This window comes from Marmota monax, unplaced genomic scaffold (genome assembly GCF_021218885.2).
Source record: "Marmota monax isolate L192 unplaced genomic scaffold, Marmota_monax_Labrador192_F-V1.1 WCK01_AAM20220418_F8-fsc00136, whole genome shotgun sequence".
NCBI classification, from domain to species: Eukaryota; Metazoa; Chordata; class Mammalia; order Rodentia; family Sciuridae; genus Marmota; species Marmota monax.
The window spans coordinates 3,843,432-3,863,460 of record NW_026693905.1 but is presented as its reverse complement, the minus strand read 5'-3'; the positions used below and the strand labels follow the sequence as shown (position 1 = coordinate 3,863,460).

Here is a 20,029-nt window from a genome sequence, read left to right as displayed (position 1 = left end):
AAAGGGGGGAAAAATAATCAAAGAGGAAAACAAACCATGTTTAGTAACATAAATAAACAAATATGGCTGGAACAACAACCCATATCTCAATAACAACCCTAAATGTTAATGGCTTAAACTCACCAATTAAGAGACACAGGCTAGTAGAATGGATCACAAAACAAGACCCAACAATATGCTGCCTACAGGAGACGCATTTGATAGGAAAAGACATACATAGGCTGAAGGTGAAAGGTTGGGAAAAATCATATCACTCATATGGACTTCAGAAACAAGCAGGAGTGTCCATACTCATATCAAATAAAATAGATTTCAAGCCAAAGTTAATCAAAAGGGATAAAGAGGGACACTACATACTGCTTAAGGGAACCATACACCAACAAGACATAACAATCATAAATATATATGCCCCAAACAATGGTGCAGCTATGTTCATCAAACAAACTCTTCTCAAGTTCAAGAGTCTAATAGACCACCATACAATAATCATGGGAGACTTCAACACACCTCTCTCGCCACTGGACAGATCTTCCAAACAAAAGTTGAACAAGGAAACTATAGAAATCAATAACACAATTAATAACCTAGACTTAATTGACATATATAGAATATACCACCCAACATCAAGCAGTTACACTTTTTTCTCAGCAGCACATGGATCCTTCTCAAAAATAGATCATATTTTATGTCACAGGGCAACTCTTAGACAATATAAAGGAGTAGAGATAATACCATGCATCTTATCTGATCATAATGGAATGAAACTGAAAATCAACGATAAAAGAAGGAAGGAAAAAGCATACATCACTTGGAGAATGAACAATAGGTTACTGAATGATCAATGGGTTATAGAAGATATCAAGGAGGAAATTAAAAAATTCTTAGAGATTAATGAAAACACAGACACAACATATCGGAATCTATGGGACACATTGAAAGCAGTTCTAAGAGTAAAATTCATTGCTTGGAGTTCATTCCTTAAAAAAAGAAAAAACCAACAAATAAATGATCTCATACTTCATCTCAAAATCCTAGAAAAAGAAGAGCAAAACAACAGCAAAAGAAGTAGAAGGCAAGAAATAATTAAAATCAGAGCTGAAATTAATGAAATCGAAACAAAAGAAACAATTGAAAAAATTGACAAAACTAAAAGTTGGTTCTTTGAAAAAATAAACAAAATCGACAGACCCTTAGCCATGCTAGCGAAGAGAAGAAGAGAGAGAACTCAAATTACTAGCATACGGGATGAAAAAGGCAATATCACAACAGACACTTCAGAAATACAGAAGATAATCAAAAATTATTTTGAATTCTTATACTCCAATAAATTAGAAGATAGTGAAGGCATAGATAAATTTCTTAAGTCATATGATCTGCCCAGATTGAGTCAGGAGGATATAGACAACCTAAACAGACCAATATCAATTGAGGAAATAGAAGAAACCATCAAAAGACTACCAACTAAGATAAGCCCAGGACCGGATGGGTATACAGCAGAATTTTACAAAACCTTTAAAGAGGAACTAATACAAATACTTTTCAAGCTACTTCAGGAAATAGAAAAAGAGGGAGAACTTCCAAATTCATTCTATGAGGCCAACATCACCCTGATACCTAAACCAGACAAAGACACTTCAAATAAAGAAAACTTCAGACCAATATCTCTAATGAACCTAGATGCAAAAATCCTCAATAAAATTCTGGCGAATTGGATACAAAAACATATCAAAAAAATTGTGCACCATGATCAAGTAGGATTCATCCCTGGGATGCAAGGCTGGTTCAATATACGGAAATCAATAAATGTTATTCACCACATCAATAGACTTAAAAATAAGAACCATATGATCATCTCGATAGATGCGGAAAAAGCATTCTACAAACTACAGCATCCCTTTATGTTCAAAACTCTAGAAAAACTAAGGATAATAGGAACATACCTCAATATTGTAAAAGCAATCTATGTTAAGCCTCAGGCTAGCATCATTCTGAATGGAGAAAAATTGAAGGCATTCCCTCTAAAATCTGGAACAAGACAGGGATGCCCTCTTTCACCACTTCTGTTCAACATAGTTCTCGAAACGCTGGCCAGAGCAATTAGACAGACAAAAGAAATTAAAGGCATAAAAATAGGAAAAGAAGAACTTAAATTATCACTATTTGCAGATGATATGATTCTATACCTAGCAGACCCAAAAGGCTCTACAAAGAAACTATTAGAGCTAATAAATGAATTCAGCAAAGTGGCAGGATATAAAATCAACACACATAAATCAAAGGCATTCCTGTATATCAGCGACAAATCCTCTGAAATGGAAATGAGGACAACCACTCCATTCACAATATCTTCAAAAAAAATAAAATACTTGGGAATCAACCTAACAAAAGAGGTGAAAGACTTATACAATGAAAACTACAGAACCCTAAAGAGAGAAATAGAAGAAGATCTTAGAAGATGGAAAAATATACCCTGTTCATGGATAGGCAGAACTAACATCATCAAAATGGCGATATTACCAAAAGTTCTCTATAGGTTTAATGCAATGCCAATCAAAATCCCAACAGCATTTCTTGTAGAAATAGAGAAAGCAATCATGAAATTCATATGGAAAAATAAAAGACCCAGAATAGCAAAAACAATGCTAAGCAGGAAGTGTGAATCAGGCGGTATAGCGATACCAGACTTCAAACTATACTACAGAGCAATAGTAACAAAAACAGCATGGTACTGGTACCAAAACAGGCGGGTGGACCAATGGTACAGAATAGAGGACACAGAAACCAATCCACAGAAGTACAACTATCTTATATTTGATAAAGGGGCTAAAAGCATGCAATGGAGGAAGGATAGCATCTTCAACAAATGGTGCTGGGAAAACTGGAAATCCATATGCAACAAAATGAAACTGAATCCCTTTCTCTCGCCATGCACAAAAGTGAATTCAAAATGGATCAAGGAGCTGGATATCAAATCAGAGACACGCCGTCTGATAGAAGAAAAAGTTGGCTACGACCTACATTCGGTGGGGTCGGGCTCCAAATTCCTCAATAGGACACCCATAGCACAAAAGTTAATAACTAGAATCAACAAATGGGACTTACTCAAACTAAAAAGTTTTTTCTCAGCAAAAGAAACAATAAGAGAGGTAAATAGGGAGCCTACACCCTGGGAACAAATCTTTACTCCTCACACTTCAGATAGAGCCCTAATATCCAGAGTATACAAAGAACTCAAAAAATTACACAATAAGAGAACAAACAACCCAATCAACAAATGGGCCAAGGACCTGAACAGACTCTTCTCAGAGGAGGACATACAGTCAATCAACAAGTACATGAAAAAATGCTCAACATCTCTAGCTGTCAGAGAAATGCAAATCAAAACCACCCCAAGATACCATCTCACTCCAGTAAGATTGGCAGCCATTATGAAGTCAAACAACAACAAGTGCTGGCGAGGATGTGGGGAAAAGGGTACACTTGTACATTGCTGGTGGGACTGCAGATTGGTGCAGCCAATTTGGAAAGCAGTATGGAGATTTCTTGGAAAGCTGGGAATGGAGCCACCATTTGACCCAGCTATTCCCCTTCTTGGTCTATTCCCTAAAGACCTAAAAAGAGCATGCTACAGGGACACTGCTACATCGATGTTCATAGCAGCACAGTTCACAACAGCAAGACTGTGGAACCAACCTAGATGCCCTTCAGTAGACGAATGGACAAAAAAAATGTGGCATTTATACACAATGGAGTATTACTCTGCATTAAAAAATGACAAAATCATAGAATTTACAGGGAAATGGATGGCATTAGAGCAGATTATGCTAAGTGAAGCTAGCCAATCCCTAAAAAACAAATGCCAAATGTCTTCTTTGATATAAGGAGAGCAACTAAGAACAGAGTAGGGACAAATAGCATGAGAAGAAGATTAACATTAAACAGAGATGAGAGGTGGGAGGGAAAGGGAGAGAAAAGGGAAATTGCATGGAAATGGAAGGAGACCCTCAGGGTTATACAAAAGAACATACAAGAGGAAATGAGGGGAAAGGGAAAAATAATACAAGGGGGAGAAATGAAGGTCAGTAGAGGGGGTAGAGAGAGAAGAGGGGAGGGGAGGGGAGGGGAGGGGGGATAGTAGAGGATAGGAAAGGTAGCAGAACACGACAGTCACTAGTATGGCAATATGTAAATCAATGGATGTGTAATTGATGTGATTCTGCAATTTGTATATGGGCTAAAAATGGGAGTTCATAACCCACTTGAAGCAAATTGTGAAAGATGATATATCAAGAACTATGTAATGTTTTGAACAACCAACAATAAAAAAAAAAAAAACAACAACAACAAAAAAACCAAAATTAGGGATTCATAGACATAATCAAGGGATTATGGAACTTGGTTTTCCAAAGTAAGTACTGATCACCATGACCTTTAGCAATCCATTGTGGAGATGAAAGATGGTGTTTGGTTCATTTTCCCAGATATCAAGGCTGGTTTTAAATAGAGCACTAAAATAACCATCATGCCTGCATAGTGAGCTACCATTTTCTACCCTTACTAACCAAATGACTTCTCCAAGGAATAATTTTAAAAGGGAAAGAAAGGATATATTTCTTTTTTAAAGAAAAACCATTATAACTAAATATAGAATGCTATTTTCCTAAGTGGTTCCAAGTAGACTTTCTAACAAATAAATAAGTCTTAAGATACAGCTGATAAAAAGAGGGAAATGGAGCTATGTTTAATCAGCAAAGCTGATTAGTGAAAACTTAAAAAGAGAATTAAATACTCTTTAAAGTTCAGGCTCTTAGAGACACCTGGACATGAAAAAGTAGTGAATAATTTTATTGCAACTTCTAGAAGTCTATGATTTATGTTGCATTTCACTATGTTTGGATATCAAAATATATAGCAATTCTTTTAAATCTTCTATAGTTTTCAGATGACTTATTTTCTTTTCAACAGATCATTTTGTCCCTTCCTAGAAAATGTCTCTAAGTCATATGCACTAAGGAGTTCAGGCACACTAAATACTTCAATCTATATCAGCCTGGAATCTGAACATCCAAATTCTGATTCCCTTTGACTCTGCTCAATCTGGGAAATGATCTGAGTCCTAAAAGAACTAATTGAATTTGCCAGAGTATTTCTCAAAATATTTGTGATGATTGCTTCATTTTCCCATTTGAGAAGATGAAGATCTTCTGATGATGGCTACAAGTAGTTATAAAGACATCTAAATCTTGGAGCAGATGTTCAAAGTCCCTGTGAGTTTATCCTGTCAGCACCTTCCTGATTGCTTCCTTTTAACTGTCTAATGTTTTTAATTTGATAGGGTACCATGCTTGGGAAAATTGAATTTGAAGGTCAGCCTGTGGATTTTGTGGATCCAAATAAGCAGAATTTGATTGCTGAGGTTTCAACCAAGGTGAGAGATTTTCCCTTTGTATTTTATAATTTTGGTTCATTCACTTTAGACCTACATTCTTCTGTAGTATCAAAATCTTCATTGAGGCAGAAGTCATCTTCCGGAAGTGCAAGAGTTGAGGGTTTAAGAGGTACCTCAGTAGCTAAAATACATATTACAAAATCAGTGCATTTAAAATTAATAAGTTTTACCTACAGGATTCATAGAAACATTCATGCCATGATTTAGAGACTGATAACGTTTATTTTAACTTCCTTCTCCCCCTTTTCTTGTTTCTCAGGTTAAGCCTTTAACAGCATCAAATAAAGGTGAATTACCAAAGATAGTCATAGCAATGATAAGGAATCAGAGCTAGTAACCTGTCAGAGATCCCAGAGGACTTTATAGAAATCAGACACAATAATCAGAGGCTGGGGTCATTTTGTACAAGGGAAATATTTCTTCACATTGAAGATTTATTGGATTATAGCTGAGTTAAAAAATTAATGCTCACAATGTTGACTGTGCCATCCCAAATTGAAATATGCTTAGTGTATGTATAGAAACACATTTTAGAAAGTCATCTGTTGTTTTTGGTTGAGTGTCTACAGATTCAGGTATGAGTGAATCCCAGGAGCTACCTACTGTCTCTGTCCCTGGGGAACATAAGAGTCTGGTGGGAAAAGAGAACAACCAAATCATGACACATAGATCCAGTTGTAAATATGGTCCTTGGATTGTGCACAAGATGCCACAAGGGCATGCGTAGAGCAGCACTGAAAGTGTGCAGGTGCATCAGAGAGGACTCTGCAGAGATTTCAGGCTTTCTAGGAGATACGGAGAGCTGATGGACACAGGTAGATGGAGAACCAAGAGAACTGTGTTTAGGGCAGAAAGAATGGGCCCTGAGAGGCAGAGAGGGATGAAGCATTGGGCATGTTTGAACAGATAGTGTAGTTTGATATGGTTGAACCAAAGGGTTTGTGCATGTCAGTTCACAGTTTGCCAAAGATGAGTGGGAATGCAGTGGGGCCAGATCTGGAGGGTTTCATATCATTGACTGACTCTCATTACTGGAAACCATGGGGGAATTCATTCAGCATAATGTTGGAGCAAAGCATAAATGGACAAGGGAACAAATAATTAGGTTAGTGTGGCATTTTCCAAATGTGAGGAACACAGGCCTAGAAAAGTTTGCCTTAAAAAAATTCTGTGGTCAAACAAGTTTGGAAAGTACTACATGATAGATCTATCTCTCCCAGAGAGATGTGTCAGGCAAATTCACATATTCAAGTGTTTTGATGTCTTACATAACTTCTGTCACTATATGTGAAAAGTGTATATAGTTGTCCCCCTTTATATCTGCAAACTCTATATCTGTAGATTTCACCAAGTGTGGATTGAAAATGCTAAGAAAAAAATTGTGTCTGTACTGAAAACATACAGACTATTTTTCTTGCCATTATTACCTATAATATAGTCCAATGGCGTATTTAAGTAATTTAGAAATGATTTAAAGTATAATGGATGATGTGTGTAGCCTGTATGCAAATACTATATATTTTATGTGAGGGACTTGAATGTCTGCAGATTTTGGTACATGAGGGGGGTTCTCATATTATCCTCATGCTAATGCTAGCAAGTTTATGTAGAGATCAACAAAATATGAGCATATCTGCATGTTTATATTTAATCAAGGGAAAGATTGTGGAGAAAGTTGTTCCTGTTTCTTAATGCCAGTGAAATTAAATAATTTCTTACAGCTATGATAAAACACCCATTTGATTCAGATTACATATGTTTTCTGAGTTTTGTTTGATTACATGAGCCTTGGAAGTGTTGGTAACTTAATTCATTGTCTTGTAATTGCAATTTGGTATAGCTACAACTAGATGGTAATATTGCTTTATTTTATAGCAGAAGGCTAAGGTTAAGGATAAATCTGTACTTTTTCAAATTATCTTATGAGAGAGATTACCTGTATTCATGGATTACTTCAGAATTAATTCCCAAGATCATGGAAGGACTAGGATATATCTATATCTATATCTATATCTATATCTATATCTACATCTACATCTATATCTATATATAGATATAGATGTAGATGTAGATATAGATATATATATTTTTTTCCTCCAGAGTAGTTAGCAAGAGAAAAAATAATACAATGACAACCTTTTCTTATATTTTCTCCTCAAGTACAGTCTAATAAGGATTATAATTTCACATTCCATATAAACTTTGCGGAGAGACATTTCAGCTAAAGTGAAATGCTCTTTCAAATATTCAGATTGTACCTTTCATGTAAAACCTTTGGCAAACTCTGAACTCATCCTAAATTCAGAATGTGCTGGCTAACTCTCAAAGCTGGAACCAGTGTGGCCACTCAGTCCTCCAGGCTTCCCTCTCTCCATTTCTTTGCTTTTCCCTTTTATGAGTTTGGAGAACTGTTTCTTGGATAAATGCCTCTGAAAATCGATCTGCCTCCAAGCAGTGTTTAAGACATAGGTAATGATTATGATATGCTCTGGGATCCTTTTATGAAATCTACCATTTAAATGCAAATGATTCTGCAGCAACCTAAAAGGACCAGTGGTCTACATGAGTTTAGTAATTCCTGTGGCTCTCATACAGATTTTAACCATCTGGCTTCACTGTACAAGCCCAATGAATAGTGATTCAGCTCTACTCCATCTGATCTTTATTGCAAGTTAGGATCAAGTGGTATTTAAAACATGATTTATCTATCACCTCATCTGTTTAGTGCTGAATCAGACAATGATATTTGAAAATTCCATTGCTAATGGGGCAAAGCAAGGGAAAGATGGTTTTAACTATGGAAGCGTTGATTTCTCAGGGAGTTTTATTATTACTCTAATCAACAGGTTACATAAAATAGCAGAGTACTTTATTTTCTCATAAAAAGATACAGTCTATAGCACTTGCTGTGCCTTTCTTACAAACTGATTATCTTCTAGTCACTCTCTAGTAGTTAGCAATCAGTTATAATCTCAGTGCACAGTGACTTCAGTTGCGTTTGACTAATGCGTATAGCTGGGGATTTCCTCTTACATTCTGGTTTTTACAATGGCAGGATGTCAAGGTGTATGGCAAAGGAAACCCCACAAAAGTGGTAGCTGTAGACTGTGGGATCAAAAACAATGTCATCCGCCTGCTAGTGAAGGTAAGTAATGTATCCCATCTCCGGGGTGAGGGTAGGTAATGTTGGTTGTCAGTGTTCAGCTGATTTCCTGTGTTTCAGAGAAAGCTTGGGTATTTTCTCAGAATGTCAGGGATCAACACTTTTCTTGTTGCCTTTGATCTATAAAATAGCACATTTATCCTTGTTCAAATTAAAGATATAGACTGCTATGTTAAAAAAAAACTCTCCACCGAGAACTAAAAAAATAAATAAATATTAAAAAAAAAAAAAAACTCTCCAGGGCCACTAAAATTCAAAAAAGAATGATGACTCTTTTTTATCATTTATTGACTGACATTCTGACACATGCCACATTCATGTTCATTGAAGTTTAGAGATGACTAGAAAGCCAAATTTAGTCTGATATCTCCTCTATTGGCCTACATTTATTATGCACCATATATTTGCAGGAATTATGCTCTGGTATAGTACAAACTTTCAAAGTGCTTTATATTAACTCTTATGTAACCAATTAAAATTAAACTTTGAAAATCATTAAGAAGAATTTAATTTTTGTAAAAGTGTTCCTTCTTTTTTTTTTTGATATTTCTCCTGATCACTTCTCCTTTCCCAATATCTCTGTGTCTTTCCATGCCTCTCTAAGAAGCATAGTCTCTCTGTCTTTATCTCTCACACACATGCACACACTCATATACCAAATTAGCATGAATATTGGAGATCCTTCAGTGCACCTATGAAGTTAGAGAATATCAGAAATATCCAAATCATGATTTCAGGTTGTTGTCAGTTTAATTAACAAAATTTGCATGGATTTCTCAGTAGCAGATGCTGTGAGTGGCCTATCCATATTCCACTCTCATTTTCCCGTTTTAATTCATGTCACCTATTTTCTAATTGCAAGCTTCTTACATCTCTTTGGTTGATTCAAGGTTTCTGGCAGTCAAGAAATTTCTGCATAAGAAATTTCCCTGGAGCATCCCACAATCTATGAGCAGAGAGTCAGTATATGGCTCCTTTGCCCCATGGATGAACTCCACACTGGCTCTCAGAGTTCCCCAAAGAGCTTGAGTCTCAATTGTCCATGGTGATAATGTATACCTAATTGGCGTGTCCCATGGGTTAGTTACTCTCTATTCTATTGATATTTATTTTTAAATCCTTCCAGATAAGCTTATTTCTCTCAAATTCTTCTCTCAGGAAATGCTTAGGGAAACCCTCAAATGTACCTTTCTATATATTATTACAACAAAAAGATCTATTTTTCTCCTCAGAATATAAATATCATAGATAACATGAGAAAACCCTAAGAAAGTAAGTTGATTAAAGTTTTGTCACCCAGGCCTAGTACAGAGCTGCAAGTGTGTAATCCCAACAACTTGGGAGGGAGGATTGCAAGTTTGAGGCCCCAGGTAAGTTAGCACGACCCTATCTTAAAAAAAAAAAAGTCACACAAAAAAAGGCATAAATGAAAAAGGGAAGAGAGATGGAGCAACTAAAATTCTGCCAAAAATGGTTTTACCTTTGTTTGCAACTCTAGCTGGTAAAGGTACCTGTGCTCCTGGGAGTCCAATCATGGAGCCTTCATACCCTGAAATGAAGAACAGGAAAGTGCATTATCTATCTTTTCAGAGTCAAAACCTCAAAAGTGTTTTCTCCCTTTTTGCATTGACCATTGCTTCCATTTATTCCACCTAAAACACACTGAGTCACACAAAGAACATTCTGTTTAGCCGTATTTGTTTAAATTATATACTACATTTTCCTTCCCTTTAAGGAGTGGCTAGTCAAAAGAAGATCCATCAAGATTAGAGTTTGGCAACGGAAATGTAATTAAATTCATCACTCTTATGTTTCTTTTCCAGCGAGGAGCTGAAGTGCATTTAGTTCCCTGGAATCATGATTTCACCCAGATGGAGTATGATGGACTTTTGATTGCTGGAGGACCTGGGAACCCAGCTCTTGCACAGCCACTAATTCAGAACGTCAAAAAGGTGCAGTGAACTTGGGTGGTGGTGAATATTAGTGTGTCAGGCGAGGGTCTTCTAATTTGAACTTATTCAGTTATGTTTTAATACTTGTATTTGGGACCTCTCAGGCAATATCAATGTAGACATTATACAGGCAAACCATGAGGAGAGAATACCAGAGGAAACACAGCTTTTCTTCACGGAGAATAACCTTGGGCTTTTGTCCTGCAGTTGAAAGAGGTGGAATCCAATCTTCACATGTATTATTCCTTATGATTGTAAAATGACAACTCATGTTCCTTACAATGACCATGGGGCCTATAAGACCTTCAAGTTGCTAAAGAAATATTAAATTAGATTTAGTTGGGTCTGAATGTCAAGTATGTCTTATTGAATTCTAATGCTACCAATTTGTCAACCATGTCCTTCTTTATATTCTATCTTTTTAATTTAGTTACTATTTCCTTGTTAAGAGAGAAACTACCTTGTTAAGAGAGGAAAAAAAAAGGGGTGCTTCATTTTTATTCTTTCAGTGACAGCATTCTTTTGGAACCTGTGCTACTACTGTGCTAATAAAAGTTCTTCCTGGTTTAGATTTTGGAAAGTGATCGCAAGGAGCCAGTGTTTGGCATCAGTACAGGAAATTTAATAACAGGACTGGCTGCTGGGGCCAAATCCTACAAGATGTCTATGGCCAACAGGTAAGGCTGTCTTATTTTGTTTTTGGCCAAATCAGTTCTGAAATACTAACTGTAACCAAACATAAAAAACTTAGAGAACTCACCTGCCTTTTCTTTAGAATCAATAGACAACCATCCTATTCCACAGTTCACAGTCACCAGACTACATGGTACCATTTCTATTGCATTTCTGAAAGGCAGCCTTCTCTAACGATAACTTTGCTGTAGTTTAAAGTCATTTTCCTTCTCTTGGCATAGATTGAGGTTGTAATATTCAATCAAATGGTATTCCGAGGGAAATTGTTCTGATTTTAAGCTTGATTTCAAATCACTGATCATACTTTATGAAGCTAGTATGACTTAATAACCGAGAAATCTTCAGAATGTCTTGGTTTCACTTTTTGCCTCAAATGATGCTAATTTATTCAATGCCAGGTGCTCCCCAACAGCCCACCCTCCACAGAAAGTATAATTCAAAATGATTCAGGTCTGATCAGTCACCTATCTCAGTATCTCTCAAGAACTCTCCTTGGGCTTTAAAATTACTTAAAATCAGTTGCTTCTATTTTTCTGTTTCTGTTCAGGTAGTGAGCAACTCTTTTGGTTATGAGAGCTTTTCTAAAACCGATTATAGAAGTTTAATAGACCTGATATTTAACACACAACAAAGCTTACCGAATTGATTTTTGTTGCTAAAATTATTGGGATTAACAATCTGTGACTTTTCTCACAAAGTGATTTTCACTAAGCAATTGAAACTTTTGAATTGTAAAAGGTTTTTCTTTTTCACAACTAATGCATTTGCATTCTCTTTTCTTTTCCTTGTCCCTATTCCTTCTCTCCTTTGATCTCCAGAGGGCAGAATCAGCCTGTTTTGAATATCACAAACAAGCAGGCTTTCATCACTGCTCAGAATCATGGCTATGCTCTGGACAACGCCCTCCCGGCTGGCTGGAAGCCACTTTTTGTGAATGTCAATGATCAAACAAATGAGGTAAGTGCTCTCAATAAGCCTGTTCAGTGGGTGATGAGAAATTCAGGTGTTAATCCTGTGGTGCATGCTCCTTTTCCCTATTTTTGGTGTGCGAAAGAACTCTTCTAGACTATTCCCAGAACCGTCTCCTTTTTGAAAGTTATTTCTCTTTTATTTTCTCATCAGTTGACTCTGAAGATCCAGTACATGTGTTCTTACTCAACAGCATCTTACACACTCATAGTTTATGGGCAGTTGGTCCAAATCTGTTTGGGACCAGTCCAGGCTAGTCTTGGGCACTTCTGTAGCACTGCAGTAGCCTTGAGAAGACCCTTGGAGAAACAATTTAGAAACTGCTGATAATATGAGAATTTGGGTATATTTTGAACAGAGCCCAGAGGGGCCCCAAAAGCTGTGGATCAAATTTATAGGTTTTTTTTTTTTTTAATTATGGAATCATAGTTGGTTGAGTCTTCCTTGGCCCATTTTCTATTCTTATGGAAATGGTTTGGTATGTCAGTCCTTAAAAATCTCCAATCAGGTTAATTTAATGGTGTTGGTATTTATCAGAATGTTATTAAGCACTCGGTTCAATTTTTAATTTGAACTTAATATTGTCTATTGAATAATACATTGCCACTCTTGACATTTATTGTTACAGAAGGAATTTTTTTCCTGTTTCTTATTCCTTTAGGGGATTATGCATGAGAGCAAACCATTCTTTGCTGTGCAGTTCCACCCAGAGGTCAGCCCAGGGCCAACAGACACTGAGGTATGTCAGAAAGATGGGGCCTATTAATATACTTAAAATAAATCAGAGGTGTGTTTATGTGAAAATTCAAGAAACCAAAATAATTACCGTAGATAATTTTGGTGCCAGACATTCTCAACAAGGGTGCTTTGGTAACACACATTTTGTATTAAAATTTCTCCATGAATATCATGGAGTCAATTTTAATCTTTTCTAAAATTTAAAGTGGGAAAGCCCTTAAGAAACCTGCAGCAACACTATGATGCTATTTTTATTTAAACCCATTATCATTCTAATATATTTAGTTCTGAAATTTACAATTGTTATACTATGCAAATGAATTCCCTCTTGCTCACTCCTTCTCATAACTGAAATGAAATTTTAATCCCCCATCTGTGACTTCAAAAAAATCCCTATGGCAACTGGTTGTGTAGCCACTAAGGGAGAATAAACAGCAGCAGGAGAAAGAAGGCAGGCAGGGAGGAGGGCGAGAGAGGGCTGCATGCACATTCATGTGATCAGATGGCTTAGGAAAAGAACCATAAGGAATGCTTGCAGGAGCTTTGCTTCCAAGCTAAATATTTTTACTTTTTTATGTGAGCTCTTGGTTCAATGTTCAAGCACATCTTTACAAAAAAGAGCTCACAATGACACTGAGGGAAATCTGGGAAGTGTCAGGTGACTCTTCTCTCTCACACCCAGGGGCCTCCAGTAGTGGGTAGGATGATAATTCTTTGTCAGCAGAAACCCTCAGAAAAGACATCCAGGTAAAATGAGGAGCAGAATAACAATTTCCCCTCTATAAAGTCCTCTCTCTCATCCCTGAATTGCCCTTTCAGACATTTATATTTTATTCTTGTTTTAATATTATGGAGAATATTGGTTCTTAATAGTCAAAATCAGTATGATATTAACCTACTCATAATGAAGCTCATAAATAATATTCAGCTACATATATCATGTAACACATGACAAGCAGTTTTTGAAAATTAAAATTTAAATTGTTAGCTTATGTTAGTACTTCAGATTAGAAACATTGCAATTATGGTAGGCAATCAAATACACTATGATTTAATCCTTTTTTTGGTCCTGCCAAATAATTGTAAAATGAATATTTTTGTTGAAATTCGTTGTATCTATTAGTGTTAGTCAGCTTTGCTGGGACCTAAATACCTGACAAGAACAACTTAGAGGAGGGAAACTTTATTTGGGACTCATGGTTTCAGAGGTGTCAGTTTATAGATGGCTAGTTCCATTGCTCTGGACTCAAGGTGAGGCAGCACATCATGGTGGTAGAGGTTCAGGGGTGTGGTGGAAGAGCACCGCTCCATTTATAACAGCCAGGAAGCAGAGGAGAGGGGCCACAGGAAAGATATACCCTCTTAGCACATGCCCCCAGTTCTTCCTCAGTCACTCCTCACCTGAATACAGTTGTTCCCCCAGTAGTCCTTTCAAACTAGGATGAACTGTTAGGTTATGGCTCTCATAATCTAACCGTCTCACCTTGGAATATTCGTGCATTAATGCAGGAGCTCTTAGGGGATACCTCACCAGGAACTCTTAGGGAACACCTCACCAAAACCATAACACTACTAAAACAATGAGAATTAAACTCATTGGTAAAGTTTAAGATTAATTTTTAGAGATTATTTTAGAGCTGACAGAAACTTAAAAAAGAAAATTCTCAGCTTTTTATTTTAGGGTACATAGTGATATAACTTTAATTTTTTTTGGTCTAGTTAGGATTTAATTTAGAAGAAGAAAATGAATTACAGCTAAGAGGCTGAAAACTTGATATTCTCAGAAGGCATTATCTGAAATCTTTATGGTCTGTTGAAAACTTTATTTTCATAGGATTTGAAGGCAACAGTTAGAAGTGTTTATTTTATATAATTTTATGGCAGTAGATATTTGGTTATTGGCAAAAAAGCAAAAACAATGACAAAACCCCAAATATTGCATAGGAAAATCATTTATTGCTTATCTGAATTTCAACTTTAATAGAGCATCCTGTATTTTACTGGCAAGCATATATGTTTTGAAGTTTCTAACCAGTTGGTTATATTTCTTTTTAGTACCTATTTGATTCCTTTTTCTCACTGATAAAGAAGGGAAAAGGAACCACCATTACATCAGTTCTACCAAAGCCAGCACTAGTTGCATCTCGAATTGAGGTCTGTATGAATGGGCTTCTTTTGGTTTATGCATTTTGGATTTTCTCTATCATGTGATTTTTTAAAGCAAATGGTGGAAATGACATTAGTATTTATGAAAGATGACTGGTAACATTGTATTCACTTAGAATTTCACAAATAATTATTTGGTTTGCTCTTGATGATATTCATTGGAACTTTTCATGTTTAGATTTAAAATATATCTATTAAAATTTACTTCTATTTACTTCTTCAAATGTTATAACATTTTGAATAACATAATTTAATAATGAATAGTGTTAATTTAGTTTGTATTTTGATAAATTTTCTTTACCCAAACTATTATAGAACTATGTAAAGCCTGAGATACAGGTCAGACTACAGAAATCATTATAGTTAACACAACTCTTTTTTTTTTCAACTATTAAATTATTGTTCAGTATCATAAACTGAATAATATAGTTTTACTTCTAGATAGCAACTGGATTAAGATTAGTAAGGCATAAGAATTATTTATTTGAATATATATTAATATGACAATTTTCTTTGTAGTTAAAATATACATCTCCTCCACATCATTATTATATAAAATTTAGAAGGATATACTTGTATTTTAAAAAACATTATATATGCATATATACATAGATGTGTATTTATGTATATTAATATATTTGTATAGATATTTTAGATATGTATATGTGTTCACAAAACCTCTTCCAATTTTTTTTTTTTTTTTTTTGGTGGTCCTGGGAATTGAACCTAGGGCATTGTGCATGCGAGGCAAGCACTCTACCAACTGAGCTATATCCCCAGCCCCCAAATATTTTTTACTTAAGTGAAAAAAATATTTATGAACTTTGGGAAGTTCATTCAAATGAGAGATGTTTAAATTGTTAAACTTTTCCCTCATGTTTCATATATTTTTTGAAGCATCATATTTAAAACCATTACATAAAAGTAGAAAATATGGCTTGTTTTTTTCACTCTTGAAAATGCCTTCTTTTCATAATTTAGTAATAAAACTAATGTCCTTATCCTGTTGTTTATAGGTTTCCAAAGTCCTTATCCTAGGGTCTGGAGGTCTGTCCATTGGCCAGGCGGGTGAATTTGATTATTCAGGATCTCAAGCTGTAAAAGCCATGAAGGTGAGAGAACATGAGCTCTGCTAGAATTAATATGCTCTCTTTAATGAGTCTAATTAGTATTTTACAATTTAGATTTATGACACTACCTCTTTTCAAAGTGGCTATAATTATTTTCCTTAACTATACTTACTTACATGTCTATATTAAAAGACATTTGTTCATGAACAAAATTTTTAACTTTTTCAAATGTGCATACCTGTCAATTAAGGACGTTAGATTGATTTCCAAAATTATGTTATTGCTTACTCATAGTGAAAGCATACAAAACTACGTTTATAGAAGCTGCTTATTTCTTTTGAGTCAGTGAATGTTGCAAATATATTTGTCTTTCATGTGAAAGAGGGAATATGGGCATCCTTTGTGCTTTAGGATACTTCAAATGCTCTGCAAGATGCTTCAGGCACCTTTATGGTAGACAATGGAATCTCTAGTTGGGAGAGCAAGGACAACAATGTATTTTGTTCAAGTATTAGAAAGTTTTACATGTCACCAGGGGACCCAATTTCCTCATCAGTGACTTGGAAAACTGGTTGGTATGACTGCATTTTCAAGTGAAAAAGAGCATTTGATATCCAAGTTGGGAAGCATGTGTCCTTACTTCTTCACTTTCTTGAAATATTTTTAAACATGATTGCAGTAAAATACCTCTTTAGAGAAATTGTATTATATATCTGAGGAATTTCTATTGGAGAGCAAACTTGGCCCCTTTTTGGTGTTATTTCCCCACTTGGTCTGCATCTTGTGCTAATCAGGCAATGTGAGCTCTCCGTGACTTTGCCTCAGGCTTTGCAGTGTAGAGGTGTTCACCAGGGACCCGCCAGTGGAAAACAGCACAGAGATGTCTGCCGCAGAGGACAGGAGGCATGGAAAAGCAGTTGGCTAAAGTTTTTCTTGTTTTCTTTTCTTATTATTCTATAGTCATTGAGTTTCCTCTGATAGATGTCTGTTGAAGAGAGGGAGAACATAGCCCCAAATACCTTATTCTTCTTCCCATTTGTTTTCATTTCTTTATACTCTTCTCCACGCATGCATGGATGTATATGCACAGGCACATATTTTTTGTTAATATTTTTAAAAAGATGCCTTGCTTCATTGTATTATGATTTAATTTCTTATTAGACAGATAATCAGAAGATGTCCACTGGTTTAGATTGATTGTAATACAATCTGAGTGTGTTCAAGCTTTAGAAGACTTGTAAATGGTTTACAATTTTTATGCTATTTGGGAGTTTTATAAAAATTTAATAGCTTATAGTTTGGATTTTTATGTATTTCATATCTATCTGTAGCTGAAGAATAGGAATTCTTAGTTGTCATGTTATGATCATTTAGGAGGCTATTAGAGATCAATTTATAAACTAAAAACATTAAAATCTTATGGCACATGTATTATAACCCAAATTAGAAAAAAATTAGAAAAAGTGATATAAAATTAATTAAAAATATTTCAAAATTATTTGTTTTAAAATGAATGAATACTTATGTATGTGTGAGATTTTTTTTATAATTTTATGAAAATAATCATATTCATTGTGTTAAGCACATTCAGAAAAATAATTAAATATACTTCTGTGGGTGGAACTTTTCTTTAGTAGAGAGACTTTTTGTAACTCCTGGTGATGATGTTTTCTCAGTTCAGATTCAATTATTTAAATTCCAACCCACATTCAAGACGTATTTGCTTATCTATATGTATCATGCTAACCTTCTGTTACTAATAATGCTCTCATTCTGAACAATTTCTTAAAATCCTAAAGGGTGACTCATATTGAGACAAGGCATAGGACTTGAGTCATAATATTGGATTAGAGTCCTAGTATTGCCACTTTCCAGCCATGACCTTTGGTGAGCCATTTAACCTCATTGAATCTTAATTTCTTCACCTAAAAAGCAGAAATATCTCCCATGGTCTTTGTATAAAAATCAAATAAATTAATCAAAAGTATATTACATGCATCAAGGGACTATTTGAATTTAAAGTTGCAGAAAATATACTTAATATTTATTCAGATCCTCCCCTTAAGGTATGTATGTAGGGCTTTCAAGGATGATTTCTATACTTCTGAATATTTTGTTAATGTTTTAGAAGAATCTAAAATTGACATGCTAACTCATGAAATAATAAGAACCATCTGGCCATATTTCATAATAATTTGCTAACTGTTGCCCTCATCCAGATTTATAAACATATCATTCTTAGTAGCCTAAATGAAGAATTGTTTTGAAGGCCTCCATATGTAAGAAATGGATAGGGCTATAGATACTTTCTTCATGCATACACATGAGGGTGTGCACACATATGCATTCATGAACATAAACATGGTTTTTGTTTTTATGTTTTTTGCCCTATAGTTATTTTCATTTTATATAATATGTATGAACAGTTGTATAGTGTGCTTTGTTAAAGTACTATAGCAGGCGAAAAAATCTAGAAAACAATGGGAACCAGCAAATGGCTCCTAGTGCTTCTAACAAGAGGAGAACACATTATCCTACATTTAAAAAGTATACTCAACATTGTTTTCAGACAGATAATAGAAGGAGAAGCAGCTTCATTGTTGCCTCCAGTTCTATTTACTCATTTTAAAATTTTTGAACTATTTTATTCTTTTAAGGTCAGTTGAGCCATAAAGCTCAATAGTATTTGCAGACCTCTAACTTGTGGTAATTCTTGTGAAGAACTTTTTTTTTTTTTTAAAAATGGTTTTATTTTGTTGTTAAATAAACAAATGCTTGTCTTTGACCAAATGCTTGTCTTTCTTTTATTTCTGTTCACTTGTACTGTTACTGATTGCCACAACAAGCCCACAAAATAACCCCAAATCTTCTTTCCCCCATAACCCTTCATTTGAGGGTAGCATTGTCTTTGGACCATATATTCAAATACTTGATGGTTTTGTTTTAGGAAGAAAATGTCAAAACTGTCCTGATGAACCCCAACATCGCATCAGTGCAGACCAATGAGGTGGGCTTGAAGCAAGCAGATACTGTCTACTTTCTCCCCATCACCCCTCAGTTCGTCACAGAGGTCATCAAGGCAGAACGTCCTGATGGGTTAATTCTAGGCATGGGTGGCCAGACGGCTCTGAACTGCGGTGAGTTCTTTTAAGTTCAGCTGCAGAGTTTTGACCCTGATACCTACTTGTGACATATTTTGTTTGAACTCATCTAACAATTGTGCTCTGTGTACTCTGAAAACCTTTCCTCTTAATGCGTGACAAAGCAGTTAGGAAACAGCCACTGGGAAATGTGATATGATGAGTACTATTCATTTGTTTCACAAAACAGCTGAGCAATACAGAAAACTTTAGCTTTCATAGGTTTCCTGGGTTTCTTCCCTCCATCTTAGGATGTGTTTTTTCTCTGTTATCATGAAGCTGTAAGAAGTATTGTGAATGAACAATGAGTTTTAACATGGAATAAGTGCTCTTCTGTACCTGTTCCTGAAACATCTGACTTTTACATATATGTTCATGGTGAGATAGATCAGCTCCTACCATTCTTCAGGCATCAGCTGAGTTTACTACTTAGTCTCTTTAGGGTGCTTCAAATCTTTGCAGCTAGATCATGAATGAAGATCTCTAATGACGTTGGGGTGAACAATTGGGAATATATTTGTATGTCAAACATAAAAGACTTATCCAAAATTAGATGGCAAAGTAAAAGAAATAAAAACAGTTTTGATGATATTTTCAACCTAGATAGAAACCCATGTTTGTGAGATTATTTAAGTAACAGAATCTTATTATCTAAATATACCTTTGAAGGAATGGGAATATACTGAAGT

At 35.3% G+C, this 20,029-nt stretch overlaps 1 protein-coding gene across 1 annotated transcript in view; it reads left to right on the top strand.

The window, feature by feature from the left end:
- Cps1 (carbamoyl-phosphate synthase 1) overlaps nucleotides 1–20,029 on the top strand; it is a 121,382-nt gene that overhangs the window by 25,147 nt on the left and 76,206 nt on the right. The window contains exons 6-14 of the mRNA XM_046462888.2: nucleotides 5,336–5,428; nucleotides 8,505–8,594; nucleotides 10,436–10,564; nucleotides 11,135–11,241; nucleotides 12,076–12,214; nucleotides 12,888–12,965; nucleotides 15,020–15,118; nucleotides 16,147–16,242; nucleotides 19,148–19,337. Of these exons, the coding sequence (XP_046318844.1) occupies nucleotides 5,336–5,428; nucleotides 8,505–8,594; nucleotides 10,436–10,564; nucleotides 11,135–11,241; nucleotides 12,076–12,214; nucleotides 12,888–12,965; nucleotides 15,020–15,118; nucleotides 16,147–16,242; nucleotides 19,148–19,337 (1,021 nt within the window). The remainder of the gene's footprint in view (nucleotides 1–5,335; nucleotides 5,429–8,504; nucleotides 8,595–10,435; nucleotides 10,565–11,134; nucleotides 11,242–12,075; nucleotides 12,215–12,887; nucleotides 12,966–15,019; nucleotides 15,119–16,146; nucleotides 16,243–19,147; nucleotides 19,338–20,029) is intronic.